Source organism: Sus scrofa, chromosome 3 (genome assembly GCF_000003025.6).
Source record: "Sus scrofa isolate TJ Tabasco breed Duroc chromosome 3, Sscrofa11.1, whole genome shotgun sequence".
In the NCBI taxonomy this organism is placed as follows: domain Eukaryota; kingdom Metazoa; phylum Chordata; class Mammalia; order Artiodactyla; family Suidae; genus Sus; species Sus scrofa.
The window spans coordinates 38,597,525-38,616,908 of record NC_010445.4 but is presented as its reverse complement, the minus strand read 5'-3'; the positions used below and the strand labels follow the sequence as shown (position 1 = coordinate 38,616,908).

Below are 19,384 nucleotides of genomic sequence, written 5' to 3'. Positions count from 1 at the left end.
CTATTTTCACTTCATCGTGCGCATTTTGAGAAACTGTATTTCATTTAGTTTAAAATACTTCCTAATTTCTCTTGAGATTTCTTCTTTGGTCCGTGTGTTACTTGGGAATGTGTTATTTAATCCCCAGGTGTTTTGGAATTTTTCCAGCTACTTTTCTGTTACTGATGTCTTTCTTTCCTTTTTTTTTTTTGTCTTTTTGTCTTTTCAGGGCCTCACCTGCAGCCTGTGGAAGTTCCCAGGCTAGGAGTTGAATCACAGCTGCAGCTGCCAGCCTATACCACACAGCCACAGCCATGCCTGATCTGAGCTGCATCTATGATATATGACCGATACCATAGCTTGAGGCAGCAGCAGATCCTTTAACCCACTGAGCAAGGCCAGGGGTTGAACCTGCATCCTCATAGATACTAGTCAGATTCTTAACCTGCTGAGCCACAATGGGAATGCTTCTGTTACTGATTTCTGATTTAATTCTATTATGGACTGAGAGCCTACGTCATACAATATCTCTTCTTTTTAAATATGTTAGTGTGTGTTTTATGGCCCAGAATGTGGTCTGTCTGGTGAATGTTCCATGTGAATTTGAGAAGAATGACTATTCTGCTGTCGTTGCATGAAAATAGGCTATGGATGTCTATCGTATCCAGTTGATTGATGGTTTTGTTGAGTTTGACTATGTCCTTACTGATTTACTGCCTTTGGGATCTGTCCATTTTTGATAAAGGAGTATTGAAATCTGAAGTCATAAGAGTGGATTCATCTCTCTCTTTTTTTAAATTTTTTTTTTTTTTTTTGGGCCACAGGTGCGGCATATTGAAGTTTCCTGGCTAGGGATTGAATTGGAGCTGCAGCTTCTAGCCTACGCCACAGCCACAGCAATGCCAGATCGGAGCTATGTCTGTGACCTACACCACAGCTTATGGCAATGCCAGATCCTTAACCCACTGAGCACGGCCAGGGATCGAGCCTGAGACCTCACGGATACTGGGTTTGTTCCTGCTAAGCCACAATGGGAACTCCTCATCTGTCTCTTTTTGCAGTTCTGTCAGTTTTGTCTCGTGTATTTTGAAGCTCTTTTGTTAGGTACATAATACACATTAAGGATTGTTATATCTTCTTGAAGAGTTTATCCTTTTATCCCTGATAATTTCATTGCCCTGAAGTCTGTCTGTATGAAATTAATGTAGCTGCAACTTTCTTTTGATTAGTGTTAACATAACATGTATTTGTCCATCCTCTTCCTTTCCTTTTTCTTTTTTTTTTTTGGCATTATCTGTGGTATGCAGAAGTCCCCAGGCCAGGGATTGAACCCACACTACAGCAGCAACCCAAGCTGCTGCATTAACAACACCAGATCCTTAAGCTGCTGTACCGCAAGGGAACTCCCCATTCCTTTTCTTTTAATCTTTCTGTGCCTCTGTATTTAAAGTCAGTTTCTTGAAGGTAGCTTAAAGTTGAGTCTTGTTTTTTGATCCACCCTACAGTATCTGCCTTTTTAATTGATTTTTATTTATTTATTTATTTATTTTTTATTTTATTTTATTTTTTGTCTTTTGTCTTTTTAGGGCTGCACCCATAGCATATGGAGGTTCCCAGGCTAGGGATCGAATCGGAGCTATAGCTGCCTGCCTCCACCACAGCCACAGCAACACAGGAACCGAGCCTCATCTGTGACCTACACTACAGGTCACGGCAATGCCGGATCCTTAACCGACTGAGCAAGGCCAGGGATGGAACCCGCAACCTCATGGTTCCTAGTCGGATTTGTTTCCACTGCCCCACGATGGGAACTCCAGTATCTGCCTTTTAAATGGTGTATATAGACTATTGATGTTAAAAGTGTTTATTGGATTAATAGCCAACATGTTTGTTACTGTTTTCTGTCTGTTGCCTTTTTTGTTTTTGGTTTTTTTGTCTCCACTCTTTTTTGCTTTCTCTGACTTTAATTGAACATTCGACATGAGTGCATTTTCTCATTCTCTCAGCAGTATCAGTTTTACTTAAAGAAATTTGGGGAGTTCCCGTCGTGGCGCAGTGGTTAACGAATCCGACTAGGAACCATGAGGTTGTGGGTTTGGTCCCTGCCCTTGCTCAGTGGGTTAACGATCCGGCGTTGCCGTGAACTGTGGTGTAGGTTGCAGATGCAGCTCGGATCCCGCATTGCTGTGGCTCTGGTGTAGGCTGGCGGCTACAGCTCCGATTGGACCCCTAGCCTGGGAACCTCCATGTGCCGTGGGAGTGGCCCAAGAAATAGCAAAAAAGACAAAAAAAAAAAAAAAAGAAAAAAAAAAAGAAAGAAATTTGGGAGTCTCTGCTGTTGTGAAATGGGCTCAGTGGTGTCTCTTGGAGCTCTGGGACACAGATTTGATCCCCAGTGCAGCACAGAGGGTTCCAAGATCCATTGTTGCCGCAGCTGTGGGGTGGGTTGAAACTGTAGCTCAGATCTGATCCCTGGCCTGGGCTATGCCGTGAGGCAGCCAAAAAAGAAAAAAAAAATTACTTTAAGTCACCTTCCAAGTCCATTTTCAGATGACACTACACCACTTCATGGCTGGTACAAGTACCTTATAACAGGATGTTTCCAATTCCTCTCTCCTGTCTCTTATGACATTACTGTCATTCATTTCACTTATACGAAATCTACAACCACCACATACATTTTTTCTATTATTTTAAACAAATCGTTGCCTATTATCAATTAAGAATAAGAAAAAATTTTGGAGCTCCCGCTCTCCGCACATTGGGATAATGATGTGGCTTGTTTTTGTGGAGATGCCTGGCCCAGTGTGGTGGGTTAAGGATCCAGTGTTGCTGTATCTGGGGCATAGGTTGCAGCTCTGGCTGGGATTCAGTATGCTGTGGAGGTGACTGAAAAAGAAAAAAGAGAATAAGAAAAAATAGGAGTTTGCTGGTGTTATAACTGGAATCTAATATACAGCACAAATGAACATTTCCACAGAAAAGAAAATCATGGACTTGGAGAATAGACTTGCGGCTGCCCAACGGGAGAGGGAGGGAGTGGGAGGGATCGGGAACTTGGGGTTATCAGATACAACTTGGAATGGATTTGCAAGGAGATCCTGCTGAGTAGCATCGAGAACTATGTCTAGATACTTGTATTGCAACAGAACAAAAGGTAGGAAAAAAAATGTATACATGTAAGGATAACTTGGTCCCCATGCTGTACAACGGAAAAAAAAGAAAAAAAATAGGAGTTTGCTGGTATCCTAGTGGTTGAAGATCTGGCATGGTCACTGCTGTGACTCATGTTTGATCCCTGGCCTGGGAACTTCTGTGTGCCACAGGCACAACCAGAAAGAAAAAAAAAAAAAGAGAATAAGAAAAAATACTTTACCTTCATTCTTCTCCAACACTCTTATTATGTGATCTGTGGTTCTGATCTGTATCATTTTCCTTCTTTGTGAAGAACTTCTTTTAACATTTTTTGCAAAGCAAATCTACTAGTGACAAATTCCCTTAATTTTGTTCGGTAAAGCCTTTATTTCACTTTAGAATTCTTGGTTGTTATTTTTTTCTTTCCACACTTTACCCACTTTATTTATTTTTTTATTTTTGGCTGCACTAATGGCCTGCAGAAGTCTTGGGGCCAGGGATCAAACCTGTGCCACAGCAGCAACCATACTGGATCCTTAACCCACTGAGCCACCAAGGAACTTCCCTTTCCACACTTTAAATATTTCTTCCATTCTCTTCTTATTTGAGGGGTTTCTGATGAGAATTCTAATGTAATTCTTTTTTTTATTTTTTACTTTTTGGCCACTCCTGAGGCATGTGGAAGTTCTTAGTCCCAGGATCATACTCATGCCACAGCAGTGACTGCTGGATCTTTAACCCACTGAGCCACTAGGAAACTTCTCTAATGTAATTTGTAATCTTGTTCTTCTACAGGCAACATCTCTCTCTCTCACGCACATGCACACACCTGGCCAGCCACTAGGAAACTCCTCTAATTCTTATTCTTGCTCTTCTATAGGCAATATCACACACACACATGGCCAGCTTCCTTCATGATTTTCTCTTTGTTTTTTTTTTTTTTTTGTCTTTTTGCCTTTTCTAGGGCCACTCCTGAGGCATATGGAGGTTCCCAGGCCAGCGGTCGAATCGGAGCTGTAGCCGCCAGCCTACACCAGAGCTACAGCAACTCGGGATCTGAGCCGTGTCTGCAGCCCACACCACAGCTCACGGCAACGCCAGATCCTCAACCCACTTAGCAAGGCCAGGGATCGAACCCGAAACCTTATGGTTCCTAGTCAGATTCGTTAACCACTGAGCCACGACGGGAACTCCAATTTTCTCTTTTGTCTTTGATTTTCTATAGTTCGAATGTGATATGCCTAGGGTGTAGATTTTTAAAATATTCGTCCTGCTTTGTGTTTTGTGAGCTTCCTGGATCTGTGGTTTGGTGTATACCATTAATTTTGGAAAAGTCTCAGTCATTGTTGCTTAAAATGTCATCTGTTTCTCTCTTTCTTTTTCTGGTGTTTATCATTATGCGTGTATTACAAACCTTTTATAATTGCCCCACAGTTAGATAGTCTGTTCCATCTTTTCATTTCCTTTTCTTTTTGCATTCCAGTTTCGGAAGTTCCTATCGATAGTTCTTGAAGCTCTTGATTCTTTTTTTTTTTTTTTTTTTTTTTGGTCTTTTTGCTATTTCTTGGTCTTGGGCCGCTCCCGCGGCATATGGAGGTTCCCAGGCTAGGGGTCCAATCGGAGCTGTAGCCACCGGCCTACACCAGAGCCACAGCAACGAAGGATCCGAGCCGCGTCTGCAACCTACACCACAGCTCACGGCAACGCCGGATCGTTAACCCACTGAGCAAGGGCAGGGATCGAACCCGCAACCTCATGGTTCCTAGTCGGATTCGTTAACCACTGCGCCACGACGGGAACTCCAGCTCTTGATTCTTGAAGTTCTTGATTCTTTCTTTAGTTGTGTGTAGTGTACTGGTGAGTCAAAATGTCCTTCATTTCTGTTAGTTTTTTGGTTGCTCTAGTTTCCTTTTGACTCTTTTAAAGTTTCCATTTCTCTGGAGTTCCCATCATGGCACAGTGGAAACGAATCCAACTGGGAACCGTGAGGTTGCAGGTTCGATCCCTGACCTTGCTCAGTGGGTTGAGGATCTGGTGTTGCCATGAGCTGTGGTGTAGGTGGCAGACGAGGCTCAGATCTGGCATTGCCATGGGTATAGTGCAGGCTGGTTGGCTACAGCTCTGATTGACCCCTAGCCTGGGAACCTCCATGTGCTGTGGGTGCGGCCCTAAAAAGACAAAAAAAAAAGTTTCTATTTCTCCGCTTACGTTGCCCATCTTATCTTGTATGTTGTCCACTTCTCCTATTAGAGCCCTTAGCATATTCATCACAGTTGTCTCAGGAAGATTATAGTTCTGAGATTCAGTCTTTGAGTGAACCTGTGCCATCGGCCTCTGACCTTCACACGGACTTTTCAGTTTTGAGTCCCCACCATGGGTGGAAGAGGAAGCTAGAGGGAGATGGAGGGGGGTGTTTCCTTTCTCCCAAGTCAGTTATATTCCAGTAAAACTTGAGTTAAGTTAGGCTTTGGTAAACCGGTTTCTCTTGAGGACAGTTCTTTTTTATGAGATATGGGCATATCTCAGAGTGGGCCCTCTCCCCCCACCTCCTGCTCTGAGCACAAGTGGTTCTTTCTCTGACTTGCACTGTGAGAACCTGTGCGGGTTCCTGGAGATAAAACTCACAAAAGTGTCCAGGTCCCCCTGAGAATATGCCCTCTGGATGTTTTATCGTCTCTCAAACTTGTCCACATTGCGTCTCCAGCAAGTCATCAATTGCACTTAGATTTTTCCTGCCCCGGTTTCTTCCCCAGGCAGCTGCTCTGGTAAATTGTGACTCTCTGAAGGCACCTGGCTGTTTCTCTAATTGGTCACTGTTTTGCCCTATGACCTCAGTTCTCTGTTGGATGTAAAAAGAGTTGTTTTTCGGTTTAGTTTTTGTCTTAATGTAAGGACGGTAGCGATAGATTCCAAGCTCTTTACAAGCCAGTCTTATTACTAATTTTTTACCTTTTTGGGGCTGAACCTGGGGCATATGGAGGTTCCAAGGCTAGGGGTCTGATTGGAGCTGTAGCCCCCAGCCTACACCACAGCCACAGCAACGTGGGATCCGAAACACATCTGTGACCCACACCACAGCTCACAGCAACACCGGATCCTTAACCCACTGAGCGAGGCCAGGGATTGAACCTATGTCCTCATGGATGCTAATCAGGTTCGTTAACCACTGAGCCACGCTGGAAACTCCCAGACTTCATTTTTGGAAAAAAAAAATTTTTTTGTACGTTTAAATAATTCCAGTTGAAACCTGTTTTTTTTTTTTCCCTTTAGTACTTTAAAAATGTCATGTCGTTGTTCTCTGGCATACAACAGAAGTCTCTTGTCATTCTTACCTTTTTTTTTTTTTTTTTTTTTTTTTTGCCTTCTAGGGCCACATCTGCAGCATATGGAGGTTCCCAGGCTAGGGGTCAAATCAGAGCTGTAGCTCCCAGCCTGCGCCAGAGCCACAGCAACGCTGGATCTGGGCCGCATCTGTGACCTTCACCACAGCTCACAGCAGCGCCAGATCCTTAACCCGCGGAGCAAGGCCAGAGATTGAACCCGCAATGTCATGGTTCTTGGATTCATTTCAGCTGCACCACAACGGGAACTCCTTGTCTTTCTTATCTTTACTGATCTATACAGAGTGTGTTGTTTTTAGCCTGGCTGCTTTTAAGATGTTTTTCTTTAACACTGGTTTTCAACAGCTTGATCAGGGTGTGCCCTATGGTGTTTTCCTGAATTTTCTTCTTTCTGGGTGTTACTGAGCTTCTCCAGTCTGTGAATTTACAGGGTGACTGTATTAGGGAAATCCTGCTTGGTTCTGTCTCCTTTTTGCCCTTCTCGTGGGATTTCAGTTCACGCGCATTGGACAGCTTCACACTACCAGATGCTTTATTTCTTTATGCTTTTATTTAAATAGTTCCAGTTGTAAGTCATTGGGTTGTCTGATCTTTTTCACTGTTGATCTGATGTTCACTGCATACTGTGCGTTTTTGCATTTCAGATATCTTTACCATCTTTAGAAGTTCCATTTGGGTCTTTTTATATCAGTCCATTTCTCTCCTCATGCTCATATATCCATCTACTTTCCAGAATATATGAAGTATGTTTATAATATCTGTTTTTTTTTTGTGTATGTGTGTGTTTTTGTCTTTTTAGGTCCACACCCACGACATATGGAAGTTCCCAGCCTAGGGGTTTAATTGGAGCTGCAGCTGCTGGCCTACACCACAGCCACAGCAATGCCAGATCTAAGCTGCATCTTTGACCTATACCACAGCTCACAGCAACGCCGGATCCTTTAACCCACTGAGCAAGGTCAGGGATCGAACCTGCATCCTCTTGGATACTAGTTGGGTTCATTACTGCTGAGCCACAATGGGAACTCCTATAATATGTGTTTTATTGTCCTCCTCTGATAATTCTTTTATCTCTTTCATTTCTAGGTCAGCTTCTATTGATTGTTTTTTCTTATGGTCATAAGTCATATTTTTCTCTCTTTTTTTTTGGGGGGGGGGCGTACTCACAGCATGTGGAACTTCCCATGCCAGGGATTGAATCTGCACCACGATGGTGACTCAAGCTGCTGCAGTGACAATGCTGGATCTTTAGCCCATGATGCCACAAGAGAATTCCCGTATTTTCTCCTTTTTCACATGCCAGGTAGAGCAGTTATCAGTCCATCCTTCATCATCTGCTTGCGATAGTGGAGCATTTCTCCCTTGCCACCTAGCCTGATACTGACTTTATCAGTGAAGGGTGCTCTAGGAGAAAGGGCCTCTTCCTGGTTTGTGCTTTGCTTATTCCTGTTCTCTGACATGGGCTCACCCCCAGTGAGTTTCTTCTCAAGTGGTGTCCTAGCTGCAGATTCAGCAGCATGTGCATGGCTGCCAGCAATGAGGCTCTTTATATACTTGGAAGGGGCAGGCACTGCCGAACAATCCCATGGGTACTCCAGCTGGTGAATTCATCAGTGTCTCCACCCTGTGGCTTCTCAGCTCCCTCTGTAGACAGCTTCCCAGCTAATTTTGTTGGCACCCTCTCGGTGGCCCTCAGCCCCCAGCTGTGTCCTGGGACAGCCCGGTGAGCTTCGTCATCCCATGAGCTGTGTTCTCCCAGGTCTGAATTCATCCCTTCACCCTAGGGTGCTCTGTAGAGTTCTCTTTTGGTTCCTTTTAGTTCATTCCCTGTGAATAGTTAATAATTCTTTATACTAAACTTCCCTTGTTTACAATACCATATGGTTTTTGTCCCCTTGGCTGGACATTCATCAGTGGATCTGGCCGTTTCCTTATCGGATACTGGACATTGTGAATTCATGTTAGTGGTTGCAGGGTTGGTCATGTTTCTGCAAATAGTATTCATCGTGGTCTGGCATACAGTTGCAGTCTTTGGCATCAGTGACCCTTCTGAGGATTGCTCCTGATCTTTGTTGGGTGGTTCACAGCTGCTTTGGTCTGTAGCTAGTTTAGCCCCAGTGCTAAGGGGGATGCCCCTCTGAGGATTCTCTGCAGAACCCTGGGCATGAGGAGGTGTTTCCATGCTGGCGTGTGGGAACACAGTTTATTCCCGTTTCCATGTGAGCTCTGAGGAGCCTTCTCTCTGCCCCTTGCCTGGGATTCGTGCCCCTGCTTCCTTGCGTAGTTTCCCCCACAGGTACAGAGCTGTCCTTAGCCGAAGACCTGAGGGGCCCCACCGAGGATACTGAGCTCTGCTTCCCATGCCGCCCCCTCCCCATGTCCTGGCCGCCTGGGCCTCCTGAGTGTTTCCTCGACTCAGCAGAAAGCTTGTTCTGCACGTCCCTTCTCTGCACTGTCTTGGTTTCTGTTCTTTCTGGAATTGCTGTCCTGCACTGTTAGCCCCTGAAAACCATCACATCATTTCATGTCCAGTTTTCTCATTGATTAGGAGCCCCGTTAACTTCATTTTCAGTGAGTGAATAAGCAAAGGGAACTTCAGGAAAGTGATGCCCTCCAGCTAAGCTGGCGTTGTTAACACTCCCTTTTTTCTTCTTTTTAAACCAGTCGTGTGTGAATGGGAACTGGAAGGTGGCACGAGCTGTGAGGGAGTGCCATGGTCACAGCCTGGTGTTGGCTTCCCAGCAAATTGGCATTTACCAGCGTTGTACATGGTGTCATTGGTGGACTGAGGGGCCTGCCGAAGAGCCGCGCCTCTGGTGGAAGCCCATGTGCACAAAGAGCATTTGCTTAGCCTCCCTCTCTGCCCCGCTGCCACGGCAGCAGGCTTGGACGACGGGGAGCTGGACCCACAAGGCCACCCACCTCAGGCTACTTTGGCCTTGGCCAGAGGACCAGGAGGAAGGCACTGGGCCTCCTGGGACAGTCTCTGCTCCTGCCTAAGGCCCTGTCCACGGCCGCAGCTGGTGGCTCGTTTGTGTCCTGCTACAGCTCCCTCTGGGGGACGGGCACTGACCCTGACCGCTGGCTGTGCTTCTGTGCAGGCCCTGGGGAAGGAGTCTGGAAAGCCAGCCTCACACGTTTTCTAAGCTGGTGTAGAATTGGGATGAGAGCCAGTACCACTCCCCGGACCCCCATGATTCCCAGGGAGACAGAGGTCTCTGCGGCTGTTCTTCTCTGGGGGGCACCGTCTGTTCCAGCAGCTGGGAATCTACATGCCTCAGGCCTCCTCCCTGGGGAACTGTCTGAACATGTGGGTGGAGAATGGGAACAGGGCCCTATATGTGCCCACATTTGAGGGCGCAGCACAGGCAGGCCCTCTGGGGAGCCCTTATGGCTGTTGGGGGCCCTGGCAGGACAAGTGCGGCATCCTTGACTCACAGCAGGCCCGCTGCGGTGACTGTTCTGGAGGCTGGGTAGGGGAGGCTCATGTGCTGGGGCAGAATGGTTCAGTGGGAGCCTTTCTCCCACAGGCTCTCACTGCACATGCCCCACCCCCGAGAGAAGTTGAGTCATAGGAACATCACAGCGCACAGCTTCCTGTGGTAGTGGGGGGCCAAGGAGAGGCGCCCAGGGGAGGGGGGCACGTTGCTCTATGTCCTACGTCCTGAGGTTCAGAGATGCTGCGAACATGGGATTTGAGCAGAGGCTGAGGACCAGTGGACACTGTGACCAGGGGAGGTGGGGATGTGGCACCAGCCTTCCCTGGCTGCTCATCTCGGAAGGAAAGACCCCACACCTGGGACTCAGGTCTGAGGTTCTGTGGTGAGAGCTGTGGTGGCCACTGCGTCGTGGGGCTGCACCATCCCATGGACATTGACCTTCCCGAGCATCCTGCTGGGCTTGGACATGGGCAGCCCTCTCCTCTCCATGGAGATGGGCCCACACCAGCTCCCCTCTGGGGTCTGCTGTCCAACAGTCCTCAGCCTTGGCCTAGGACTTTGGTGACAGGGCAGAATTATTCTGCGCTTTCTGCTCTTTGGTTATGCTTCACCCAAGTACCCCTCTGATGGCCACTTACCTCCCAGGAAGCCTCCCCGCTCCCTCCTGTTAGGAGCTGTAGCTTTGGTGCCCCCTTATCACTTTTGGATATGTCTCTGTTCTGCCAGGATTTGGGATGTGGAGGCTGAAGAGCCTGAGCCAGTGGTAGAAGCCTTTCCTTTACTTGGTCGTCAGGGACGACCAAGTCGGGTTCCTTTTGTGTGATGGGGAAACCAGAGCAGGTGAAGAGATTGGAGCATATGAAACCGTTGTTCTGTCAGGAAGGGCCCTGCCTGACATTCATCTTTTCATTCAGCAGGTACTTGGGTGGGCATCTGCTAGGAGTCAGGCCTTGTTTAGGTGCTGCTATGTAAGCCCCAGCTTTTGTGGAAGTTACATCCCGTGGGATTGGTGGCAAGAAAAAATAAGCAGGATAAAGGAGATAAAGTAGTGAGACAAAACCTGCTACTTAAGTAGGATGCTGTGGCACGGTGACACCTGGGCGGAGGTTGAGACAAGGGCGGGACAAGCCACATAGCCTCCTGGAAGCAGAGTGCTCAGCAGAGGAACAGTGCAGAGGCCCTGTTTGCACCATCAATGGGAAACAAAGGCTAGTGTGTATAGGTAAGCCCCATGGCCATTCCTGGGCAGGAAGCATGGCAGGCACTTAGGTTCTTGTCAGAAACCAGCATTGCCTGTTGAGCTGAGGGGGGAGTCCCCAGAAAGGAGACAGGCCTGGAGCTGGCAGTCTGCGGCCCCAAGCCACCTCTTCCAGGAGTAAGGTAATAAACGTGAGCTGAGGTGGGTGTTCCCATTCTCTGAGGAGCTGTAGAACCAGCGTATAGAATGTAGGGTTGCTGTGTCCTGGCATTGCGCCATCTTTACTTTTACAGAATAAGTACTGTAGATTCCAGACAAGATACAGAGATCTCTAGGCCCACAGAGTCTTGGTTGGGTGGAGGGAAATGGCGTGTGTCCCTTCTGGCCATCTCTCATTCTCTCATTGGCTGGCATGCCTCTGCACAGGACATTTATAGCTCCAAGATGTCCATACAGCCTGTCAGACCAGCTTGCCTAGTTATCAACCCGCATCCTCTCCAGCGCCCTACTTCTGTGACTCATTCCAGGTAACAAAACGGACTGCTTCTAGCCGGAGAAGCTCATGGCAGCCTCGCACCTGCTGAAGGCTTAGGGAACTGGCTGTTAATTCAGAAGACATCTGCTCGAAGCACTGGAGCATCCTTGGCACCTGCAGCGCAGAGGGGAGCTTGAAGAGGTGAGCCCTACTTCTTGCACTGGCTCCTCCCTTTGGAGCAAGGCCGGGGTAGCTGCTGAGAGGCAGGGAAGCCAGAAGAGTTCTCACAAGGCTGGGGAGACTGAGCTGGGGGGTTGGGCCTCCTGAGGCAGCAGGACCTGAGGGCTCAGATCCCTGAGAGGAAGCGGGCCAGTGAGTGGCTAAACAGCAGACCTGGATTTTTGGCAGTTTCATGGTGCTAGGGAGGAGTTCAGAGCCTGCCAAGAAGGAATGGCCCTAAGAACCTTTGGGGACCACAGGGAGATTGGGCTTTGCAAGAACTGCAGAATGAGCTCCATTATAGCTGAGCCCCCAACTGGCCTGAGGCAACCTGCCTAGGAGGGAGATAGCATCTCGATCCTCCAGGGGAAAAAAAGGTGACAGACACACAGGAGATTAAGATACTGGAGTCAGCAGGCACTGACTTCAAAGCAACTGAGTAACATATTAAAATCAGTAAGGGACTGGCCTCGTGGCACAGTGGGTTAAGGATATGGCATTGTCACTGCTGTGGTGCAGATTAGATCCTTCCACGTGCTGTGGGTGCAGAAAAAAATGATTGGTAAGAAGGAAAGTTTTGCAGAGATGAGAATTCATAGAAACAGTAAATGAAAATTCAAAGAGAAAAGTGCAATGGCTGAAATTTAAAATTCAGGAGCTTTAACAGTGGATGAGGACTTCCCATCATGGCTCAGTGGTTAACGAATCTGACTAGGAACCATGAGGTTGTGGGTTCGATCCCTGGCCTCACTTGGTGGGTTAAAGATCAGGTGTTGCTGTGAGCTGTTGTGTAGGTTGCAGTTGCAGCTTGGATCCTGCGTTGCTGTGGCTCTGGTGTAGGCTGGCAGGTGCAGCTCCAGGTGGACCCCTAGCCTGGGAACCTCCATATGCCGTGGGTGCAGCCCTAGAAAAGACTAAATAAATAAATAAATAGTGGATGAGAGACAGCTGAAGAGAGACAGCTGAAGTGAGCTGGAAGATAGAGCAGAAGGAACTATCTCTGCAAACAGCACAACCAGCTCACACTCTCCAGTGAGCTTCCTTGTCCTGAGTCCTTCTGCAGACCCCCAGCTTTGGGCAGGGAGGGTGGCCTGCTGAGACACCCCTTTGTGCTTGGGGGCTTGAGAACTTGGGGAACACTTTCCATTGCAGTCTTGTTGGGAACATTCCAGAACATTGGAAGTCTAGTCAGCGGAGCTCTTTGGTGAGATATTTAAGGGCCTCTGGTCTGTCATCAGGAACGTGAGCTTGTTTGTGTTCATGGGCTCGGGCTAAAGGTAGGCTAATCTCTCCAACATACGCCTTAGAAAATGCTTTTGGGGAAATGAGGAGCCAAGAGGGACTTGTTTGTGATTTGCAAGTTTCGTGCACGCTGCTGCTCAGGCTCACGGACACGGAATCCAGGTGCCACCAGTTCCACCAGTGTGATGGGCACTGGCACAGCCAGGAGTCAGGGAGCAGGGCTGGGGCTGTGCTGAGCGTGCCTGTGAAACCGTTGTGGACCGTAGCAGTTCACACACATGTTCTGAGAGATTTCCATCCCATTATGGTTTCCTTATAATGAACAGAAATAAATTCATGAGGGAAGGTGGGCTGAGGTGGGGTCACAGGCCACCTCTTAGTGGCTGAGCTAAGAGATGGTGCTGACCTGTACGGGCTGTCTGACGTGGATTAAAGCGACGTCGGAGTTGTCTTGTGGTGCAGTGGTTGAGGACCCAGCATTGTCACTGTAGCGGCTTGGTCACTGCTGACGCAGGTTTCATCCCTGGCTCAGGAACTTTAATATGCCGCAGGCACAGCCAAAACAGAAACAAAAGACGGTGTCACAGCAAAGACATCAGCAGCCCTTTATCTCGAGTAAAGGGTGAAACCTCTCTGTCTTGGGCCGAGCAAACATGGAAAGCACGGAGAGCAGGAAGCTGGGTCAGGTCTGGCTGGGTGGCCGTGTCTGTGGGCCCACAGTGGCCATGGGCTCTCGGAGCTTCTGGTCAGCTCAGGCCGAGTGCCTAAAGGCCTCTTGGATGCTCTGTGGTCTACCCTGTGCTTCTGGACAGGGGGTGTCCCTGAGGAAGAACGCGGGAGGAGGGGAGGAGGTGGGCACGGTACCTTCTGCCTTGTGGGCGGTGTCAGGCCTGGGCAGTTTCATGGAGGAGGTAGACGAGGTCCTTGCTCCTGTACAGCTTGTATTCCAGTCCAGAGGCTGGTCTTCAGTGAGTGTAAGCAGAGAAGAGCCGACACACTAAAACAAAGAAAACAAGCCGTAAGGGTCAAGAAGAAAGGGGATCACACTGGGACCACGCCGTTGGCAGGGACTGGGTGGAGAGAGGGTGACCTCCCTGAAGAGGTGGCCCCAGAATGACAAGGCAGCTGTCTCTGGGTGCAGAGCAGGGCCCTGAGCTGGGAGCACGCAGGTCCTGGTAGCTGCTGGCTTTCCTCTTAAGGACAGTGAGAAACTGATGACAGACTTTAAGCCAGGGAATAAGGTGATCTGATGACACCTTCACAAGACGTGCTGTGTGGAGAGTAGGATGGTGGGATGAGTTTCTTGGAGCAGAGTTTCTGGGGTTTCTCGCAGGGACGGGAAGATTACCTGTGTTCCTGGAAGGATGGGTCTGGCAGCTGCAGACCTAGAGGGGAGAGCAGACTCGGGATGTGCCTGGGGTGGGGCTGAGGGAAATCAGGGACCCTTGTGAGTCACAGGTAACCGTGCATCTGGGTGGGGGCAGGGCCATAGCGGGAGGGGGCACACGTGTCGTGTGTGTCACATTCAGAGGTTCCCAAACTCAGTTCAGAGCACCACTAGTTAAGGTTCAGTCTAAGCCAGAAGAAATACCTGACAGTTACATTTCTTAAACAGGTACATCCAAATAAACAATTTAAGTGCTTATATCCTAGCAACTATAGTAGATATTTGGAAAATAATACATAGAAACTTAAAATTTTTTCATTGCATTAAAAATTTTTTTTAATTAAAATTTTTTTATGGCTGCATCTGTGGCACGTGGAAGTTTCCGGGCCAGGAGTTGAATCTGAGCCACATCAGACTGTGGCATGCCAGATCTTCTAACCCACTGCACTGGGCTGTGCATCAAACCCACACCTCCACAGCAAACCAAGCCACTGCAGTCAGATTCTTAACTCACTGTGCCACAGCGGGAACTCCTCATGGCATTTTTAAGTAACTGGTTTCTTACGGGTGGAATGCGTGCCTGTAGGGCTCTTCTTAACTCTTGGAATCCGACTGGACACTGGCACCCTTGTTGCCTTTTCCATGTTGATTCTCACACAGTAATCGCTTTTCCAATAATTGCCAGAAACCTACCTTTGCAGACATGAAATCACGGAAAGGGGTGCAGCAAGATACGATGTTAAAACCATTAGGTGCTGAAAGGTGTTTTCCTGTGTTCACTGTTTTCCTGAAAATAGAAGGTGTCCTGCTGTGCCTGCGAGGTCACTGTGGGCTTGGGCGGTTGAGGGGCTCATGTACCGTCGGGGACACAGCTCTGCACCCTTGCCTTTCCCCTCTGGGCCCGTGGCCGTGCTCAGCGGGTTTGGTGGCACACACAGCCCAACAGCCTGCATTTGTGGCTTTGAGGCCGTCTTCTTCTCTCTGAGCTTCGGGGCTTAGAGGATTTTTTCTTTATCCTTTGATTTCAGACCCAACTCCGACTTCCTCCCTTCGTTGTCATGTGCTGTTTTCCCCTTCTGTATCTGGAGCAGGTTTAGTTTAACTAAAAAGGGTGGCACACTCTCAGGGTTGATGTAAGAATAGCTCACCCTGATCAGAGGAATCGGTCTGCTGTCTGTGCCCATCTCCCTGCTGGTGTGATGTGACTTTGGCAGATGCCGACAGCACTGGGCTTCTTTGGCTTTCATGGCACCCTTTCTGTCTGCAGTGAGGAGCCTGGCCTGGGAGGAGTGTACCCCTGACTCTCTGCCATTGGTGTTGGGCTTGGCCTGTCACTTGCTAAGACCAAAAGAATGTGGCAGAAGTGGCAACGTGCAAATTCTGAGCGTAGACCTCTGGAGGCTCCATGTGTCTCTCTTTACCCCTCTGAAGCTTCCACCTGCCACCGTCTTAGAGGAGCAAACCCTGGGGAGCTGCTGCTTCTCCCGCCCAGCCCCAGAGGGAGGCTCAGGGAGCAGAGTTCTCCCAGCTAACTTGTGAGCATGGGGAAAAAAATGTGTATTGCTGTACACGCTGAACTTTGGGGTTGCTTGTTAAACAGCAACAGCTGACTGATACAGATGGACAGTAAATCCAAGAGGGAAAGGAAATAAGGTGATGGAAATAGGACATCTGAGAAGGTTACTGCTCTTAGGGATAACATGAATTTTTAAGGAGATCCAAAATGATTCCTCTGTGGAATAATATTGTATCTGCATTTTTGGGGGGTTTTTTGTTTTTTGGTTTTTTTTTTTGTATTTTCTAGGGCTGCACCCGCGGCATATGGAGGTTCCCAGGCTAGAGGTCGAATTGGAGCTGTAGCTGCCGGCCTACACCACAGCCACAGCGATGCGGCATCTGAGCCACATTTGCAACCTACACCACAGCTCACGGCAACGCCGGATCCTTAACCCACTGAGCAAGGCCAGGAATTGAACCTGCAACCTCATGGTTCCTAGCTGGATTCGTTAACCACTGAGTCATGACGGGAACTCCAATACTGTATCTGTTGATCCTTAAGACAAATCTAAGAGGAAAGCAGTGACGCTTTCATCCTCATTTCATGGGTGAAGATATTCCGGTTCAAAATGGTTGGAGGTGCACTGGGTGAGCCTGGTCTGGGCCCTAAGTCTGACTCTTGGGCCAGGCTCTTGCTGGGCTGTGCTGCTTGCCTCTTGTGTGGGCCTGCATAGGGCAGCCAGCATGGCAAGAGCTGGGCTTGGTGCAAGTGAGAGCTTTGTTCTGGCTGGTTAGGGAGTGAGGGCAGCTCCTCAGACAGAAGGGGCAGTGTTTGGTTGAGGACAGGGGTGCTTTCAGACAGGTGCCTGTGTCCTAGTTGTAGAGAAGTGGAGGCTCTGGGTACCCTCCATGTGAGCCACAGCTGTGCCACTTGTCATCAGTGTCCCCTGTGTGTGGTTTGCTGCCATGCTCCCCTCAAAAGGTCTGGCAGGTGTGTCGAGAGAAACCCATGGAAGGTAGGGGTCCAGGCACCTGCACTGAACACAGAGATGGTCTTGCTTGGTGGTTGGGGTCTGGATTTGACATGCTTGAAGCTGCCCCAGCCTCGGGGATTTTAAGCTGAGTATCTGCAGTCATGCCTTTGCACAGGGCTGCAGTGGAGCTTCTAGTGGCTTGAGGGCCAGGCCATGAGACCCAATCTTGCAGATGCCATGTGAGCCCAGGGACACGTGAGCTGACTGGCATTCCCGCCAACAGCCAGAGCTGTCCGTCAGCGTGTTCTCATTATTTCAGGGGTGCAGGTCTTTGCTGAGGTTGGTTTACTGAGTTTTTAATGCCCTGTGCCCTGCTGTGTAATGTACTGTGCCTACACCTGTGGCACTTTGATTTTGACCTTGGTCCCTGCTGACTGCCCTTCTCTGGCCTCTCTTCCTCCCTGACCTCCAGTCCCCCGCAGCCCTGTATCCTCTTCATACTGTGAGACCTTGCCATCCCAGAGAGGGACCCCGCCTGCCCACTCACAGGGCTGTCCCAGGGGACAAAACCTCTCTCAAATGGGGTGGAGCCCCCATGGAAGGGTGATGGCTGAATAACGCCCCCCACGTATCTCTGCGTCCTAATCCTCAGAAACTATTAACTTCTCAGGGCGAAAAAGGATCTCAGGATGGAGAAAAGGTCCTGGATGATCTGGGAGGACCTGAAGTCATCCCCCTGTATGTGTGAAGGGGGCAGGGAAGAGCGGGCCCTGAGGAGAAGGCACGACGACAGAGGCAGTGCGGGGAGTGATGCAGCCACCAGGAGCCCCCAGAGGGTGTGCGGCCTGACTCCAAGATTGCAGCTCAATGAAATGGATTTTGGGGCTCTGGCCTCTAAATTGAGGATAAACCTCTCTGTTCAGCCACCAAGTTTGTGGTGACTTGTTACAGCAGCCACGAGAAATGAGTACAAATGGGAAAGTCAAGGATTCCAAAAAGAAATGACTGGACCCAGGGCCCGGCTTGGACCCTCCTTGCTGCCGGACCGTGTCCTTGTGACTCGACCACTAGTATCACCTGCTCCTGGAACAAATGCTTTCCAAAGAAGGCTCCCTGGTGCCTTGCTGGCAAATAAGGTGGCGTCTGCAGCCCCACAGCCCCCAGTGCTGCACAGCATGTGCTCCTGGTTGAGAGCCCCGGCTCCTGGCCAGGGCCTGCAGCCCTCACTATGGACAGGTGAGGAGCAGGGCTTGTAGTTGGTGACATGGATCCTGGGACACAGAACAGCCACCACAGGCTCCATTCGTGACACGGAATGTCTAGCTTTGGCTGCTAGCTCCAAGGTCACCTCAAGTCCTACAGCCAGGAGCAGCCGGCACCCCCCAGCACACCTGTCGTCATCCCTGGGAAAGACACACGTGTAAAGGACACAGAGCCTTTGGCTGTATTATTAGACTTTTTAAACCAAGTGCAAATGTTATCAGGTGCTCTTGAGAGCCGCAAGGACCTGTGCCTGCTGGAATACACACATGCCAGCTGCCCACCTGCTGGGAAAGCCACACAGGCGGCGCTACTGTTCTCCGATCTCCAGGTGATGCCCTGGGAAGGTCACAGCTGCTGAAACCTTTAAAACCCCAGGTGGGGCCAACATTCTCTGTGGGGATTTGGAGTTGCTGCAGCTCTCAGTTGCTTCCCTTTGTGGATTTTTTCTTCAAGCAGCAAAAGGAGAAAATTGACACTGAAGAATATCAATTCTTGATTCTCGGCAGGATTCCTGTATTTGTGGAAGTCACGTTTCAGGTGAGTGTGACGCACGGCCCGGGGAAGGTAGGCAGCAGTCCCAGAAGCCCCGCGGGGTCCCTCCTGGTGACCGGCCACTCTGGGAAGGGTCCCGGAGCGTCTCGGCTGGCTGGGTCTCTGGAGCGGGGAGGGCACTGAGCTGGTGTCCCAGCGGCTCCCGGGACCTCCTGGGCTGGTGACCAGCACAGGGGCTCACCTGGGGGCAGGTGAGAAGGTCTGAGGCTTGTTACTTGCCACTTGGTGTCTGGCTCTCCGTCCCACCTGCTCCAGAATGAGGGCGGCCAGGCTGATGGGTGCGCTGCTCGCCCTGGCTGGCCTGCTGCAGCTGGCCCTGTCCCTGAGAATAGCAGCCTTCAACATCCGAACTTTCGGGGAGACCAAGATGTCCAATGCCACTCTCTCCAACTACATTGTGCGGGTAAATCCAGGCTGGCCTGTCCCCAGGGAGCTCAGGGTGGGGAGGTCTAACAGGCCTTGGGGGCTCTGGGCCAGTGGTCAGTCCTGAGGGTGGTCGGGAGGGTGGTGAGGTGGGAGGAAGACCCATCAAGAGCCTCAGGTCTCAGCCCACCTGTCATTCAGGGACACAGGGCCCCTGTCTGCTGTGCTGCCCGGGGCTGGCAGTCAAGTCCCAGGTGAAAGCCTCTGGTTACAGCCAAGACATGACGGGAAGACATCTGGGGAGCAGCAGCCGGGCCCT

At 49.7% G+C, this 19,384-nt stretch overlaps 1 protein-coding gene across 11 annotated transcripts in view; it reads left to right on the top strand.

Moving 5' to 3' along the window:
* Positions 1-19,384, top strand: part of DNASE1 (deoxyribonuclease 1) — a 56,808-nt gene that overhangs the window by 29,944 nt on the left and 7,480 nt on the right. For 3 of the 11 annotated variants that reach the window (XR_002342160.1, XM_005662189.3, XM_005662188.3), the window contains exons 2-4: positions 11,621-11,769; positions 17,558-18,478; positions 18,607-18,687. Coding sequence is in view for 10 of the 11 variants with exons in the window: in XM_005662189.3 (XP_005662246.1) it covers positions 18,362-18,478; positions 18,607-18,687 (198 nt within the window). In the remaining variant the exon portion in view is untranslated. 11 annotated transcript variants of the gene reach the window in all.